Genomic DNA, 17485 nt, shown 5'->3' with positions numbered 1-17485 from the left:
CCTCGCCACTCAATTACATATAAACCTTGCCAAGAGAACCACAGCAGAAACCCCTACAAATCGGCTTGCTATTCATCTCGGGAGTCATGCCCTGCAGCAACTGCCTGTCGCCGTACTGAGGGATATTACCCAAACACAACGCAACAGAATCAGACATGCAGAGCACACACGGCTTCCGTGAGGGAGGGAAACGCGACCGGGGAAAAGTGCGCTTCTTCACAAGCCTCTGGACCATCCGGAGGGGGGCGGGGGGGGTGGTTCCCAGAAGGAGGGGACAGAGGAGCCAGAGTCGGGGACTCCTTCCCTCTCAAGTAAAAGGGCTGATTCCCGGCCGCAGGCTACAACGGGTCCCTCCAAAGAAACGAAGAAGCGGGAAGAGGGCCCTTTGCTCAGGAAGGCGGAATGCAGACACTTTCCAAGGTCCGGGTGCTAGCGGATCCCTACCTCCCAGGGGAGACGAGGGGTGTCCCATGGGTGGCTGAGGGGATGTCCGGCTCGCGAGGGGCAGTCTGAGGCGAAGCAGAGTTTCGTCTAGTGAACACCCATGTCGTGTCCGGTCGGTGCCCGGCCAAAGCACGGCTAGAGCGGCGCCGGGCCGCCTAGGTGGGGGGAAGGGAGAGGAGGGAGGGGGTGGAAATGGGATTCCCCCCTCTCTGCGACCAGCTTTAGCGAAGAAAGCGCGCGAGCCAGCGAGAGCGGCGTGCTTCAGACTGCGGAGCCGGGATCCGGCCGCCTGCACCGGCAGCACGGAGCCCCGCAGCGCCCGCCGCACCGGCCCTTCTGTCCCCAGGGGCCGGGGACTTCGGCTGAGAAGGCACTGGGGCCTGACACCCCACGGGGTTGGCCGCAGCTCCCGGGGGGCCCCGCGGGAACACCCCAACCTCAAGCAATTCTCAACGGTTGTAAAACGCGCCCCCCCACGACCCCCTCCTCACCCTTCCCTCCTCCCGAGGCCTTAGAGAAGGGTCATCACAGGCGAGAAGCCTTAGGTAAGCCGGAGACAGTGACCGCGGCGGTCCTGGACGCCCTCCCCTGGTTACCTGTGAGGACTCCGACCCGGATTTGATGGTCGTGGTTAGTGAGGATCATTCCCTCGGTCGCCATGTTTCCCAGCGCAGTCACCGCACTGACAGGAGCCGGGAGAAGCCGGAGCCCGGAGCGCGCGGGCCGGGAGCGCGCTCGCCTCGGAGAGCGCGAGAGTGTGAGCGCCCGTGGAGCGCGAGGAGAGCAAAGAAGGAGGGGGAGGCGGCCAGGCACTCAGCGGCCAAGCGCGAAAGGCCCAGAGTGCGCGAGTTGGCGGAGGGGGCGGAGTCGGGGCGCGCGACCCCGAGTCCGGGTCGGAGGTGGCGAGCTGCGGGTGGGGGACGCGGTGGCTGCTCGGAGAGAACGCGCGGAGGCGTCCGAGTTAGGCAGGAGAGACCTGGGCCGCACCGCGGAGCGCCAGACCCTGGGCGGCTAGATAGCAGGAGATTCAGAGGAAAGGAGAGCACATGCTCCTAAGGTTGCGGGGGCGGAACCGGGGACAGGGGCGGAGCTACACCAAGAATCGTGGAACTCGTGAAGAGTGAGGGGAGGGGAAGAGCTCGGGAGAGGAGTACTGGGAGCTCGAAGGACCCGGCCCGGCAGAGCTGGAATGGGGAACGCCGCTGAGCGCGCGAGTAGCGGCCGATTGGCTGGGAGTACGCGGAGCGGGTGCGCGCGAGACACGAACGCGGCCTCAGCCTAGCCCCAGACAGAAGCAATCCCCTGCCGAGCCCGGCGCCTGGTCTTGCTCAGCTCTGGCAAACTCTTGGGGCGGGCGAGCGGCTCTCCTGAGGAACGAGGAAAGGCGCTGGGGAACCTGGAGATGCCTTAGCAAGATGCGTGGGTGGCAGAACCGCAGCTACCCGTGACAACCTGCGGTGAGCGAAAGCGGAGGTATCCAGTCCTGCCTCATCCTCCCTCTTGCTTTAAAGCGGGCTCGCCTGCCAGCAGATTTCCCAACGCCAAGTTCCCTCCTGCGGTGGATCTTCACTAGCCTGGAAGCCTGGGGTAGAGCATTTTGAGAAGCGGCTTCTCTTCCGCTGTCCCGTGGTTTTCTGGCCACAGGCTTCGTCGCTAAAAGGTGTGCTTTTAGGTGAAAAGCACCAGTCTTAGAGAATGAGAAAAACGTGTTCATCTCACCCTACCCACAATCACAAAACTGAAAACAGAACCTCGGTGGTGGCAATTTTCACTTCGGTATTAGTGGGATATGAGATTACCGTGAAAATAGTTTGTTGCCACTTATTTTCATCTGTCTTTCATATAATGTGTTATTAATCACCTGTGGCTAGTTAACATCAGTTTCTTAGTTTCCTTCTTTCTAGATTTTTCAACTTCTGAAATAAATCATATACACATGTATGTAAACATTTTTTTCTTCTCAGCTATGGTAAAACTGGGAAGCATAAAAATGAAAAAGTGTCAAAAATGTATTACTGGCAACATTTTATGCAATAAAAATCTCAACTGGATGGTTATTAGTTTCATTGTTCCAACTAGAATGTGGATTTATCCTCTAATTCACATTCTGTATTTCATGTTAAATAATGGGAATACAAAGGGTATGATGGAAGGCATTTAGGCGAGATAAATTTAATTAGTAAAATCTCTTGAGTAAGTGTATTGCTAGTTTTCTTTTTTAATTGAAGTATAGTTGATTTACAATGCTGTATTAATTTCAGGTGTACAGCACAATGATTCAGTCATATGCGTGTGTGTTTTCAGATTCTTTGTCCTTATAGGTTATTACAAAATATTTAGTATAATTCCCTGTGCTATATACACTAGATCCTTGTTGGTTATCTACTTTATATATATAGATAGTGTGTGTATGTTAGCCCCAACCTCCTAATTTATCCCTCCCTCCCTCCCTTTCCCTTTTCCTAACCCTAAGTGGTTTTTTTTGTCTTTTTTTTTTTTTTTTTTTTTTTTTTTTTTGCTATTTCTTTGGGCCGCTCCCGCGGCACATGGAGATTCCCAGGCTAGGGGTCGAATCGGAGCTGTAGCTGCCAGCCTATGCCAGAGCCACAGCAACGCAGGATCCGAGCCGCCTCTGCAACCTACACCACAGCTCAGGGCAACGCCGGATCCTTAACCCACTGAGCAAGGGCAGGGACCGAACCCGCAACCTCATGGTTCCTAGTCGGATTCGTTAACCACTGCACCACGACGGGAACTCCCCTAACCCTAAGTTTTGTTTTCTATGTCTGTGAGTCTGTTTCTGCTTTGTAAATAAGTTCATTTGGGTTTTTTCATTTGTTTCCGCAGAGAAACAATATCGTATAATATTGTCTTTCTCTGACTTATTTTACTTAGTATGATAATCTCTAGGTCCACCCATGTTGCTTCAAATGGCATTATTTCATTCATTCACTTTTTATGACTGAATAATATTTCATTGTATATATTTATTTATACATATACCACATCTTCTTTACGCATTCCTCTGCTGATGGACATTTGCTCCCATGTCTCAGCTATTGTAAATAGTGCTGCCTGTATCTTTTTGAACTGTACTTTTCTCCAGACATATGCCCAGGAGTGGGATTGCAAGATCATATAGTAACTTGATTTTTAGTTTTTTAAGGAACATCCATAACTGCTCTCCATAGTGGCTGTACCAGTTTACATTCCCATCAACAGAGTAGAAGAGTTCCTTTATTATTTGTAGACGTTTTGATGATGGTCATTCTAACAAGAGTGAGATGATACCTCTGTAGTTTTGTTGTGCATTTCTCTAATAGTTAGCAGTGTTGAGCATCTTCTCATGTGCCTGTTGACCATCTGTGTGTCTTCCTTGGAGAAATGTCTATTTACATCTTCTACCCATTGTTTGACTGGGTTGTTAGGTTTTTTTTCATATTGAGCTATATAAACTATTTGTATATTTTGGAGATTAATCTCTTGTCAGTCTCATTGTCTGCAAATATTTTCTCCTGTTCTGTGGGTTGTCTTTTTCTTTTGCTTATGGTTTCCTGTGGTGTCCAAAAGTTTTTAAGTTTAATCAGGTCCTTGTTTATTTTTGTTTTTATTTCCATTACTCTAGGAGATGATACAAAAAGATATTGCTGTGATTTATGTCAAAGAGGGTCTGCCCATGTTTTCTTCTAGGAGTTTTATAGTACCTAGTCTTATTTTAGGTCTTTAAACCTTTTTTTGGTTATTTTTTTGTATATGGTGTTAGAGAATGTTCTAATTTCATTCTTTAAATACAGCTGTCCCATTTTCCCAGCACTACTTATTGAAGAGACTGTCTTTTCCCCATTGTATATTCTGTCTTTGTTGTAGATTGATATAAGTGGTTAATTGATATAAGAAATACAGGTTTATTTCTAGGCCTTCTATCCTGTACCATTGATCTTTGTGTTTGTTTTTGTGCCAGTACCACACTGTTTGATTACTATAGCTTTGCAGTATAGTCTGAAGTCAGGGAGCCTGATCCCTCCATCTCCATTTATTTCTCTCAAGATTGCTTTGGCTATTTTGGGTCTTTTGTGTTTCCATACAGATTAAAAAATTTTTTGTTCTAGTTCTGTGAAAAAAAATGCCATTGATAATTTGATAAGGAGTTCCCTGGTGGCTCAGCAGGTTAAGGATCTGGCATTGTCACTTCTGTGACTCTGGCTACTGCTGTGTTGCAGGTTTGATCCCTGGCCCAGGAGCTTCCACATGCTGCAGGCAAGGCCAAAAATAAAAAATTAAAATTAAGGGTTGCATTGAATCAGTAGATTGCCTTGGGTAATATAGTCATTTTGACAATATTGATTCTTCTAAACCAAGAACACAATATATCTTTGCATCTGTGTTGTCTCCAGTTTTTTTCATCAGCATCTTAGAGTTTTTGGGCTACAGGTCTTTTGCCTCTTTAAGTAGATTTATTCATAGATATTTTATTCTCTTTGATGAGATGGTAAATGGGATTGTTTCCTTGATTTCTTTCTGAACTTTCATTCTTAGTGTATAGAAATGCAACAGATTTCTGTGTATTAATTTTGTATCCTGCAACTTTACGAAATTCATTGACGAGGTCTAGTAGTTTTATGGTAGCATTTTTAGGATTTTTCTATGTCATCTCCAAACAGTGACAGTTTTACTGCTTTTTTTTCCAATTTAGATTCCTTTTATTTTTCTTCTGGGATTGTTGTGGCTAGGACTTCCAAAACTATGCTTAATAAAAGTGGTGAGAATGGGCATCCTTATCTCTTCCCTGTCTTAGAGGAAATGATTTTATTTTTTCTTGAGTATAATGTCAGCTCTGGGTTTGTCATATATAGCCTTTATTATGTCGAGATATGTTCCCTCTGCGGCCACTTTTCTGAAGAGTTTTTATCATAAATGGGTTGAATTTTATCAAAAGCTTTTTCTGCATCTATTGAGATATGGTTGAATATGGTTTTTATTCTTCAATTCATAAATGTGGTATATCACAGTGATTGATTTGCTGTTATTGAAAAATCCTTATATCCCTGGGATAAATCCCACTTGATCATGGTATATGAGCCTTTTAGTGTATTGCTGGATTCAGTTTGCTAGTATTTCATTGAGGATTTTTGCATCTATGTTCAACAGAAACATTGGCCTACAATTTTAATTTTTTCTGGTATCTTTGTCAAGTTTTGGTATCTGGCTGATGGTGGCCTCATAAAATGAGTTTGACAGTATTCCTTCCCATATAATTTTTTGCTTTAGTTTCAGAAGGATAGGCATTAACTCTTCTCTAAATGTTGGTAGAATTTAAATGTGAAGCCATCTGGTCCTGGACTTTTGTTTTTTGGAAGTTTTTTAATCACAGATTCAATTTCATTACTTGTAATGGTCTGTTCATATTTTTTTATTTCTTCCTGCTTCAGTCATGGGAAATTTTTACCTTTATAAGAATTTGAGTATTTTTGAGAGTAGATTTAAAATTGAAGACAGATATTATACACCCAGTTTCTATAATAATCTGTCACCATAGAGCCTGGATTTTTAGCAAGTTTTGAATGAGAGCTGTATGGGTGAATGTCCAAGAGAATCCTTTCCTTTATCTCAAACTAAAGGTGAAGAGCAGATATTTGGTTACATTGTTACCTTTATGTTACTTTTACCTTTATTCCCTCTAGCACTCCTAAATTAGAAATGATTTTAAAATGTCTTGAATTTTCAGAGATAAGTTCTAAATCTGCCCATTAATAGGTTCTATAACCTTAAACGAATATGGGCCTTTTTCTTCATCCTTTAAATAAAGTGGTAGCTTTGCAGCTTAGATGAACTGTTGACTGGCTGAATTAGGCAATGTATTAGTTCCTATGGCTGCTATAACTAAGTACCACAAACTCAGTGGCTTAAAACAACAGAAATGGATTCTCTCGTGATTCTGGAGACCAGAAGTCTAAAAATCAAAGGGTTGGCAAGGCCATACTCCTTCTAAAAGCTCTAAGGAGGAATTCTTCCTTGCCTCTTTCTAGCTTCTAATGGTTTCCGACAATTCTGGGAATTCCTTGGCTTATAATTGCATTACTCAGTCTTTGCCTTTGTCTTCACATGGACCTCTTCCCTGTGTGTTTTTTCACTCGCCCTTCTTATAAGGACACCAGTCACTGAATTTAGGGCGCATCTGAATCCAGTATGACCCCATCTTAACTAATTACAGCTACAAAGACCCTCTTTCCAAACAGGTCACATTCTAAAGTTCTAGGTGGATATAAAATTCAAGGGGACACTATTCAACCCAGTACAGGCAGTGATAGATTACATTTCTGTGTATATCCATGAAAACATATAAATTACAAATTCAGCCTATTAGAATGTTCAAAGTTTTCTTTAAAAGCTGGGATTTAGAAATTAGATATATTTTTAGAGGAAATGCAGCTCTGTAGGATAGAGACTAGTGGGGAAATTTTTAATAGTTGACCCAAGTAGCCTAATGCTTTTCCCTCAGAAGTAGGTTTTTTTTGTTTTTTTTTTTTTTTTTTTTTGGTGTTTTTGCCATTTCTGGGGCCACTCCCGCAGCATATGGAGGTTCCCAGGCTAGGGGTCTAATCGGAGCTGTAGCCACCGTCCTACGCCAGAGCCACAGCAACGCAGGATTCAAGCCGTGTCTGCAACCACACCACAGCTCACGGCAATGCCAGATCCTTAACCCACTGAGCAAGGCCAGGGATCGAACCCGCAACCTCATGGTTCCTAGTTGGATTCGTTAACCACTATGCCACAACGAGAACTTTTTTTGTTTTTTTGTTTTGTTTTATTTTGTTTTTTTGGTGAGAAGTAGTTTTCTAAATTAGAATTTTCCAAAGTCTAATAAGGTAAATTTATTCATTCCTACTAATGAAATTGACATTTTGATTTTAGTTCTGATGCCCTTGTTATCTTTTAGAGAAATGGAGCTAAGCCACCTCAATTGCTCATGGAGTTTGATGATACTTATTTGGGAACAACTAGGACCGTATTTTCCAATGTCTGCCATGTTTATTAAAATAAATTTGAACTTTTCCTTCCTTGGGCTTTCGATAGTATAGTTCTGCTGCCCTGACTGCTGCTTGAATAATTATTTTGTAACCTGTCCCTTTGTATTTTTCCTCACCCTTACCTACTCTCTTCCTCTGAGGTCCCAAACTGGAAATCCACATGTACGAGGATGTTTTTGGTTGCAAGTGACTGATCCTAGTTTAAGCCAAAAGCAATTTTTAAAATTAGAGGGATCCTGAGACCAAAATACTTGGAAACCTTAAGTTTAGGTCATGTCTGCATCCCAAAAACACTAAGGCAAAGAGAGTAACATTTTCCGACTGGCTAGGCTTCAGTCATGTGCTCACCCAGAGGATCAGAATCAATTGTACCCTACAAATTGTCTTAAGATCAAGGGAGGATGTATCTGGGTACCATTTATAAGGCTGGTGACTTGATAGATTAGTAGTTAGTTCACTCTTTCAGACTCCTATCTCTCTCCACCATATAGTAAGATTTTATTCTTTTCTGAGGACTCTAATTTATACCTTTGATCCTACCCACATTATTTCATGTTAATATTCAGAAGATAGAGAAGCTCTTCCCAGTGTGTCCTGACAAGGTCACAACTTACCAGACTGCTTATCTGATGAAAGAAGGACACCACTTATCAGACTGCTTATCTGATGAAAGAAGGACATCAGAAACAAGAAAGTTTTATATCTAAAGAAAGCACTGGTTTTTCTCCCTACTTAATTCAAAGAAAGGATATACAAAGGAGAGGAGTATGATTTTTGCTTGAAGAGGAAGGAATTATTATATAAGGGAAAGGAGAATGATATTTGTTAAATAAAAATAACATTGTGTTCAGAAGCTATTTGATTTCCTAAATGGGCTCTGCTTATAAGACCTTCAGTTTTTAGGATTCAGTATTCATAAGTCAAGAAAAGATAGTCCCAGACTTAACCATTGACATGGATTGAGCTTAAGAGAATTTTTTTAAAATTCAAAATCACTATGCTTTTCTTAAATTATTATTATTAATTGATTTCCACATAGTCAAAGCCCAGATACCCTATAAAAATATTTTTGTCTCCATAAAAGCAACAAAAATTATTTCGTTAACCTAAGTAACTTCATTTTCTCCCAAACTGACTAATATCTAGAGGAAATATGGTTGACGGTAATGTTTATCCAGTATTTTAGCTTAAAATGAACCTTAGTAAAAGTTTAAAATGTTAGGAAGCAAGATAAATTTGTAAAGAATGCAGAGATGATGGAGTTTTCAGCTGTCTTGAAAAATTTCATATTACTATGTAATAATTACATTTCATATTTATCTGCCTATGGATCTACTGCTGTGGAATTGATTGGGTACAGAGCAAGCACCCCTTTCCAACACAGAACCTTGTTTTTTTCTCATGTCCTAATATTTGATGATTAAATACATAACATATGAAGCAATAGGGACTTTGAGTTGCTAACAATGCAGGCTTAGCCCAACTCCAGGGCTGTTAGAAATTTGCCTTGGCATGTAACAGCTTGCAGAAGGCTATGCCTGTAAAAGGAGTCACCACTTAAAGTGGCCATAGTTCACACAAACAATACTAAAGCTGGATTTTCTGCCTAGATCCAAAAGCCTAAGACAAAATATTGCATACTGTCACTTGGGCCCTTTTATGATTACAATTCTAAACCAAAGATGAAAGTAGCAGACAGTTGTTGGCCCTATTTCATTTAGGAAAGAAGTGTGACAAATACTACTAATCACTTTATGGTCATTGTGAAAAGACAACTTTTGGAGTGAAATGTTAGTACATATGCCCTGAATAGCTAGAATGTCAAGGTAAAATAAATGAGCCACAAAAATAGCACTACCCAAGATTATGGTTATTAAATGTATTACTGATAGGATAGAGTTTTCCTCAATTGAACTTAAAATTGAAATGCATCTCCCAAGTATAGTAAAAAATATCAGGGTTTTTATTCTCAGAGAAACATAACTGGAATATTATGAGTATAAAATTGTAATGTTTCAGTGCCACCAATACTTTCCAATCACTAATTCAGTTTCCCTAATAATTTGATTCTGAGATGGAAATGTCATAAATATAGACATATTCCAACCACAATGGAAGGTAAAGCCTTGTCTGTAATTTAAACTAATACTGAGTTTATCAGTGATTCTCTTGGGAGTTTGGTTCTCTCGAATGAGTCTCTGATATGTTGGGTAAGTTGACCAAATCAATTTGTTCCCACAAAGCTGAGATCCGTATCCTGGATTTATCAAAATGCAGATACCCATGCATAGCCAGCCAGTCTAACTGATAACTTTGCTCTGCCTTATAGGTGCAAGTCAGAGTCCAATGTGAAGTCTTAAAGACAGTAGAATAAAAGGTTATACTATTTCAGTTTTGTGTTTTGATGAGGTTGAAAGATTTGGAGCATTTGAGGGAAAAGTCATAAGCCTGATGATAATGAACATGCCATGGATACTTTAGAGACGGCAGATGATTCCTTTTTTAAGAAGTTATACATATCTGCTAGCAAGTGAATTGTTTATTTCTTGTCTTGGTTCATGAAAAAAAAAAAAAAAAAGGCCAGATCCTCATCTAAACCCATTTCAGTGGTAAAAACAAACAAAAAATGATTTTAAAACATTTGAATGGTGTTTTTTTAACTCAGCTTTAAAATTGGGCCCTGAGATTAAATGGCTTATTCAAGATAGTCAGTGGTACAGATTTTACATTCCTGATTTTTTGTTTTCATTGCTCTGTCTAATCTAACTGACTTGGAAAATGTTTCAGGACTGCTAAAGCACAGAAGGCTAAATTAAGTACAAGAGGTGGCTTTCTTGAAACAGAATGTGGATTACACACTCAGCTAACTCAGTTGGTAGAACATGATACTAATTGTCTCAGGACTGCAAAGCCTGTTATTTTTGTGGTCAAGAGAGGAAAGATATGAATTAAATTGGAATACTAACTGGCAGTAATAACACCTAGGCTCCAGTAATTAGCTTAACTGCTAATAGCTTCAGTTAACTGTGGGCCTTTGGGTACCCTTTCAGCATATCTGAAATGCAGTGTTCTTTCTGTAAAGTGATGGAGATTTATACTTATTTAAAGTCCCAACAAATGCCCTAATTCTGTGAGTTCATTTAAACTTTTCCAATCCAAAAGTACATTTTAAAAAATCCGTTATTAGGAGTCCCTTGGTGGCTCAGTGGGTTAAGGATCTGACATTGTGGCTCGGGTCACTGCTGTAGTGTGAGTTCAGTTCCAGGTCTGAGAACGTCTACATGTTGCAGATGTGGCCAAAATAAAAAAATAACAATCCGCCTTTAAAGCCACCTTTAAAAATTTAAATTGACATTGGGAGAAGGATGATTTTTAATCAGTTGGCTTACTTTACTTATTACCCACACCAAGGATTCCTACAAGTTATGAAATGTTTTATAACAAATCAACTTTCTTTCTATTGACATGTGATAGAAAATTAATGACAGCTTAATTTAAAAAAAAGATCTGAAGATCACAGGGACTACAATATGTTCCAGTGGTATCATACTGACTCAGGACAGGGTGTGAAAAGACCTGGGATTTTGGAATTAACTTTCTGTGGGCCACATGTAATATCTGAGCCTCTATTAAATACTAGGTACTGTGTTAGGTGGCTGACATGAAAAGATGAACAAGAATTCCTGTTGTGGCTCAGTGGAAATGAACCTGACCAGTATCCATGAGGATACGGGTTCAATCCCTGGCCTCGCTCAGTAGGTTAAGGATCTGGCATTGCTGTGAGCTGTGGTGTAGATCCCAGACACAGCTCGGTCTCATGTTGCTGTGGCTATGGTATAGGCCGGCAGCTATAGCTCCCATTCAACCCCTAGCCTGGGAAGCTCCATGTGCCCTAAAACAAAACAAAACAAACAAACAAAAAAAAGATGAGCAAGACAGTCCTGGGCCTCACAGTTTGGTAAGGGAGATAGGTGGATAAACAAATAATTGGAATATAGTTTTTTGGTTTGGGTTTTTTCTTTTTCTTTCTTTCTTTCTTTCTTTTTTTTTTTTTTTTTTTTTTGTCTGCACCCATGGCATGCAAAAGTTCCATGGCCAGGGATGGAACCCACATCACAGCATCAGCCAAAGCCTCAGCAGTGAGAACACTGGATCCTTAATCTGCTATACTACCAGGGAACTCCACTATAGTTTTTTAAGTGCTATGATAGAGGTAAGAGAGACTAGAAGAGTGATTCTCAAACCTGGCTGCACATAAGAATTTCCTGGGGAGCTTTTAAAAAATACAGATGCTTTTGCCCTCTCCCTCTCTCAGAGATCATGATTTAAATGATCTGGAGAGGAACTTAGTGAATTGGTGTTTTCAAAAGCTCCCAAGGAGATTCTAATACACAACCAGGATTGAGAATTACTGGGATAGCAGAATGGCACCACTGCCTTGGGAGAAATAGGCAATGGTCAAGCAGACAAGAAGAGAAGAATCTTTCAGGCAGAGGAACAACTCTGTGCAAAGGCATGGAAATAACAGAACTCATGGGGCATCAGGGGAACTGCAAATATTTCTGTACAGCTCAATATAGATGGATGAGGGAAGGGGGTTATAGTGAAAGATGAGACTGGGGCTGTAGGTAGAAGGCAGATCATTATATGATTTGTGAAGGAGTTTGGACTTTATACTAAAGTCAAAGGGAAACTGTAGGGAAGTGACATGATCTCATTTCTCTTTTAGAAAAGATAACTTTCGGTGGTGCTGTGGAAGATGGATTAGAGGGACTGGAAACAGGGAAACTAATTAAGAGGCTGTGGAAATCCAGGCAGGAAAGAGAGTGGTACTAGGACAGTAGAAGATATTCAAGGAATAGATAACTAGGAGGCAGTATCAAAGGGCAGATAGATGTGGTGGGTGAGAGAGTAAGAGGAGTCTGAGTATTATTTCCTTATTTGGTACCTCCTTTTGCTCATTTGCCTGTGGAGGATCTGCCCCAAAATTAACACTTCAGAGGTGGAGAGGAGCAGCTTCTTATGGACTTGTTAACAGCACACAATGTGGTTTGAATCCAGTCGAAAATCAAAAGCTATCAAAATAGGAGTTCCCATCTTGGCTCAGCAGTAACAAACTCCACTAGTATCCATGAGGACTCAGGTTTGATCCCTAGCCTCCATCAGTGGGTTAAAGGATCCAGAGTTGCTTGAGCTGTGGTGTAGGCATCTCCGATTCGACCTCTAGCCTGGGAAGTTCCATATGCCTCAGGTGTGGCCCTAAAAAGACCAAAAAACCCCACAAAACTATCAAAATAATCAGAGACTGTTTACAATTCCTAAATAACTAAATTCCTGACATGCTTAAGGCCAAGAATCTAACTAGCATTTCTACCCATTTTGGGGGGGAGAGAAAATGGAAACAGTACTAAAAAAAGGTTTGAGAGGTTTTAATTAACACAAATGACTGTACCTAGTCTTTAAATCTGTCCAAAGCAAATGGAGTGAAAGCCTACAAATCCTTCAGCACTTCATCTGGCATTGACCTTAGAAAAAAGAGCCTCCCTCTTCCATCATCAAACTGACTTCCTTTAGCTCCTTGTTGTTCTGTGTAGTTCTTTGATCTCAGAATTCTCTAAGACAGGGAAAAAAAAAAAAAGAAAGAAAGAAATATATGACAGCTAAAACACCAACTGTCCTGGCATTCGCTTTGCAGATCCTCTAAAAATACTAAATTATAATGTACATTAACAAATGCATTCCAAAAATCTATACCCACTGTCTATTCAACCCTTTAAAATGATTTAAAAAATGAAAGTAGTTCTCACCACATTAGGTTCATTTTTGCCAGGAGTTTCTCTGCCTATGGTTGTAGTGCCCGTAGTACCTGATGGGAAAAATCAGGAAAATGGGAGCTTTCTTTGAGGTAAAAAAACAGCTAGTTTCATTTGGAGTTGCAAGGCTATTAGCATTCATCATATTATCATCTCATTGTATCACTGTAGGACTGACTGTGGTGTTAGTATTGATGTGGATTTTCTAATTATTGTTTTTGAAAATAACTTCATCAAACAATTTTTAAAAAATTTTTGGCGGTGCCTGTGGCATGCAGAAGTTCCTGGGCCAGGGATTGAACCCATGCCACAGCAGTGACCAGAGCCATAGCAGTGATAATGCTGGATGCTTAACCCACTGAGTCACCAGGAAACTTTGAACAATATTTTAAAAGGTGAAGTGGTCAATCTTTTTTTCTGTTGAGAGTTCATGTCCCACAGGGTGAGGGGGTTGGAATCGTTTGACGATTACATCAAGTAAAAATAATGTTTTCTAAGAGCCTACAAAGTGTGCTTCCAGTACAACTTTTAAATGAAGAAGTGAGATAAGTTACATAATATGCACACCCTCTGATAACCCAGATACATATTCCACAAAAATGGCAAACAATGGACAACAGAGAACAAGCAAGATAAAGGTGGGGGTGGGGATGAGAAAGAGGAGGCAGAGAGAAAGACAGGTGCAGGCGGAGAGAGAGATGGAGAAGGGAGGCAATAAATGGGGAAAGGAGGAGAATTGCAGGGTACTAAACAGGCTCTGTGGTGAGTCTGTTTTAGATTAGAGTTGCCAGACCAAAATATAAGTCACTGTTAAATTTGATTTTTTTTTCTAGTGTTTTTTCTTACTCAATTACATTTATAGTTGTACAACAATCATCACAACCAAATCTTACAGCATTTCCATCCCAAACCCCCGCGCATCCCCTGACCCCCCAACCTGTCTCATTTGGAAACCATAAGTTTTTCAAAGTCTGTGAGTCAGTATCTGTTCTGCAAAGAGGTTCATTGTGTCCTTTTTTTAGATTCCACATGTAAGTGATAGCACTTGATGTTGGTGTCACACTGTCTGACTAACTTCACAGCATGATAATTTCTAGGTCCATCCATGTTGCTGCAAATGCTGTTAATTTCCTTTTAATGGCTGAATAATATTCCACTGTGTATATGTACCACATCTTCTTTATCCATTCCTCTGCCAATGGACATTTAGGTTGTCTCCATGTCTTGGCTATTGTAAATAGTGCTTCAACGAACATTGGAATACATGTGTCTTCGAGTCATGGTTTTCTTTGGATAGATGCCCAAGACTGGGATTGCTAGATCAAATGGTAATTCTATTTTGAGTTTTCTGAGGAATCTCCATACGGTTTTCCACAGGGGTTGCACCAATTTACATTCCCACCAACAGTGTAATAGCATTCCCTTTTCTCCATACCCTCTCCAGCATTTATTGTTTGTAGACTTCTTGATGATGGCCATTCTGGCTGGTGTAAGGTGGTACCTCATAGTGGCTTTGATTTGCATTTCTCTAATGATGAGTGATGTTAAACTCTTTTCATGTGTTTTTTGACCATCTGTGTGTCTTCTTTGGAAAACTGTCTGTTTAGATCTGCCCATTTTTTGATGGGGTTCTTTGTTTTTTTTTTTTTTTTGGTATTGAGCTGCAGAAGGAGTTTGTAAATTTTGGAGATTAATCCCTTGTCAGTCGCTTCATTTGCAAATATTTTCTCCCATTCTGTGGGTTGTTTTTTCGTTTTGTTTAGGGTTTCCTTTGCTGTGCAGAAACTTTGAATTTTAATTAAGTCCCATTTGTTTATTTTTGTTTTTATTGTCATTAGTGTAGAAGGTGGATCTGAGAAGATGTTGCTGTGGTTTATGTTAGAGTTTTTGGCCTATGCTTTTCTCTAAGTGTTTTATAATATCTGGTCTTATATTTAGGTCTTTAATCCATTTTGAGTTTATTTTTGTGTATGGTGTTAGGAAGTGTTTCAATTTCATTCTTTTACATGTGGCTGTCCAGTTTTCCAAGCACCACTTATTTAAGGGGCTGTCTTTTCTCCAGTGAATATTCTTACCATTTTATCATAGATTAGTTGACTGTAGGTGTGTGAGTCACTGCTAAATTTGGATGTCAATAAACACCAAATAATTTTTAGTATATCCCATGCAATATTTGAGACACATTTATACTAAAAAGTTGTTTATCTGCAAACTTAACTGGTATCTTCTTTCTATTAGCTAAATATGACAACTCTATCCTAGACAAACGGTTGCTCTCCTGAATGTGTGTTGCAAAAAAGTTTAGAACCTATTGTCAGTCATTTAAATAATCATAATTTAATAAAAATACCATTTTTTTTTCAACTTTCAAAATTTGTATTCAGGAAAGAAGACTTTTATTCTCCCCTGGACTTCTGTGGGGTTCTGTAGGAAGTGAAAGAGTGACCTAGTTTAGAAATTAACTTCATGACCTACTAATACCATGAACCTAACACTGACATTCAGAAGGTTCAAGCTGCTGCAAAGCTTTAAAAAGCCTGTTTGAGAGCAATGCTACTTATCAAGGACCCAGATTTGAGCTAGCTGTGGGTTTCCGCCCCTGCCTTTCAGAATTTTAGCTTAACACTACTATTTTCCTTTCAGCAGCACCTGCTGGAGTGTATTTCAGCTATCAGGAAGAGTAATACTGAAGTGAAGTAAAGGTTAAAGCCAGAGAGAATGATTTGCTTTCAGAATAGAGAGAGTTATAGAATAAATAAGGTCTCAAGAGTATTCATTTCCCACCGCACTGGGCTTTCATCTGAATTTATAAGTGTAGCAAAATATTCACATGCAACCTTCAGCATCTTCTCAAAAGAGCTCAAGGAAATGCTGAGTTGGGGTGGGGGTTCAGGAGTGGGGGAGGGGAGAGGAGAGAAAATCAAGTGTCTTATTCACCTGTTCTATTACTATGGAAGATAAACCTCTTCTTTAAACACCAGCAGGTGCGATGGGAAACAGCGGAATTTAAAGATTGTTTTGTGTCTGTATTCTTTAAGATAGGTGACTGCCAAGGCCAAGGACTGCTCTCTTGACTCTATAGAAGCCTGGGAAAGGCAGCCATATACTCTAGGTCAAATTGTAATTTTACACTGGACTGGAAGTAAATCGCTTTAAATGTGACCTGTCTCTGGAATGACCAAAAGGAAAGATTCACCTTGGGTATAAAATGTTTTTTTCTTCTCTAAGACTAGGTGATGCAGTATGCTAAAAAGGTGAGACTGACAATGATAATGCTGCAACCTGAGCCTCAAGGGAATTTGCAAATAGGGATTTCTTGAAGTCTAACAAAGTCAGTATTAACATAGGATTATATTTTGCCAAACCAAATAGATCACACCACTGCAATGCAGCCAACCAGCACACAGGACAACTGACGTGGGAGGAAGAATTCTGGCTAGAAGCAGTGGGAAAACCCCTCCCTCCACTTGGAAATAACAGAAGGGCTGTACCCTGATTTGCTGGGAGGTGTGTCCAAAATTACATGCTAGCCTTTCTTTAAGACAGGTTTGTGAAATTCAATTCTTTTGAAATTAAAGGTAATGAAACATTATACAGTAACAATTAAGTACTTAAACTTCAAAAAATCACCGCCTTGCCCAAATGCCTGATTTTTTAATTCCTTGTTCTAATCACTGATTTATCTGTGGTAGGGGAAAAAAAAACAATATTAGATAGAGATTGGGGAGGAAATGGAGAGTGGCTATTTTTGGAATGGAGGACACAGTAGTTCAGAGTGGAGTAATAGGTACAGATTTTGCAGCAGAATACTGAATTTAATATGGTATAATCAAGGCTGCCAGTAATAAAACTCAGCATCATGAAACATGGAAAAAATATCAATAGTTTTTTTCTTTTTTCATTTGATATATAAATGTAGCACATTTTGTCCTAAGGGGGATAGAAGACTAATGGTTCCCTGCAGTTTCCTGAATTACCGCTATTTATGGACTAGAGGCCTGGATGTGATTGGTGCCACCTACTGGGATAAATGCAGAATTACAAATCTGTCAACTCATTTTGGAAATGCCATTTCTTTTGTTACTGAACAGATTAATGTTGGATGTATGATTCTTTATTGGGAGGATTATACATTAAACAAGTAATAAGCTTGGGTTCAAATCATAGCCTTTAGAGGTGGAAAAGTCATGAGAAATCACA

General features: G+C 40.4%; 1 protein-coding gene and 1 long non-coding RNA gene across 24 annotated transcripts in view; one reads left to right on the top strand and one right to left on the bottom strand.

Annotated features, from left to right (window-relative positions):
- Nucleotides 1-2499, bottom strand: part of GPHN (gephyrin) — a 567900-nt gene extending 565401 nt beyond the window's left edge. For 13 of the 22 annotated variants that reach the window (XM_021098004.1, XM_021098002.1, XM_021098003.1 and 10 more), the window contains exon 1: nucleotides 1041-1483. In XM_021098004.1, the coding sequence (XP_020953663.1) occupies nucleotides 1041-1104 (64 nt within the window). In that variant the 5' untranslated portion in view covers nucleotides 1105-1483. 22 annotated transcript variants of the gene reach the window in all.
- The window catches only part of LOC102162169, a 58713-nt gene continuing 43250 nt past the window's right edge, over nucleotides 2023-17485 (top strand). For both annotated transcript variants that reach the window (XR_002346143.1, XR_002346144.1), the window contains exon 1: nucleotides 2023-2104. This is a non-coding gene — a long non-coding RNA (uncharacterized LOC102162169). The remainder of the gene's footprint in view (nucleotides 2105-17485) is intronic.

The sequence above is a fragment of the Sus scrofa genome, chromosome 7 (genome assembly GCF_000003025.6).
Source record: "Sus scrofa isolate TJ Tabasco breed Duroc chromosome 7, Sscrofa11.1, whole genome shotgun sequence".
NCBI lineage: Eukaryota > Metazoa > Chordata > Mammalia > Artiodactyla > Suidae > Sus > Sus scrofa.
This window is presented reverse-complemented; position numbering and strand designations above follow the sequence as displayed.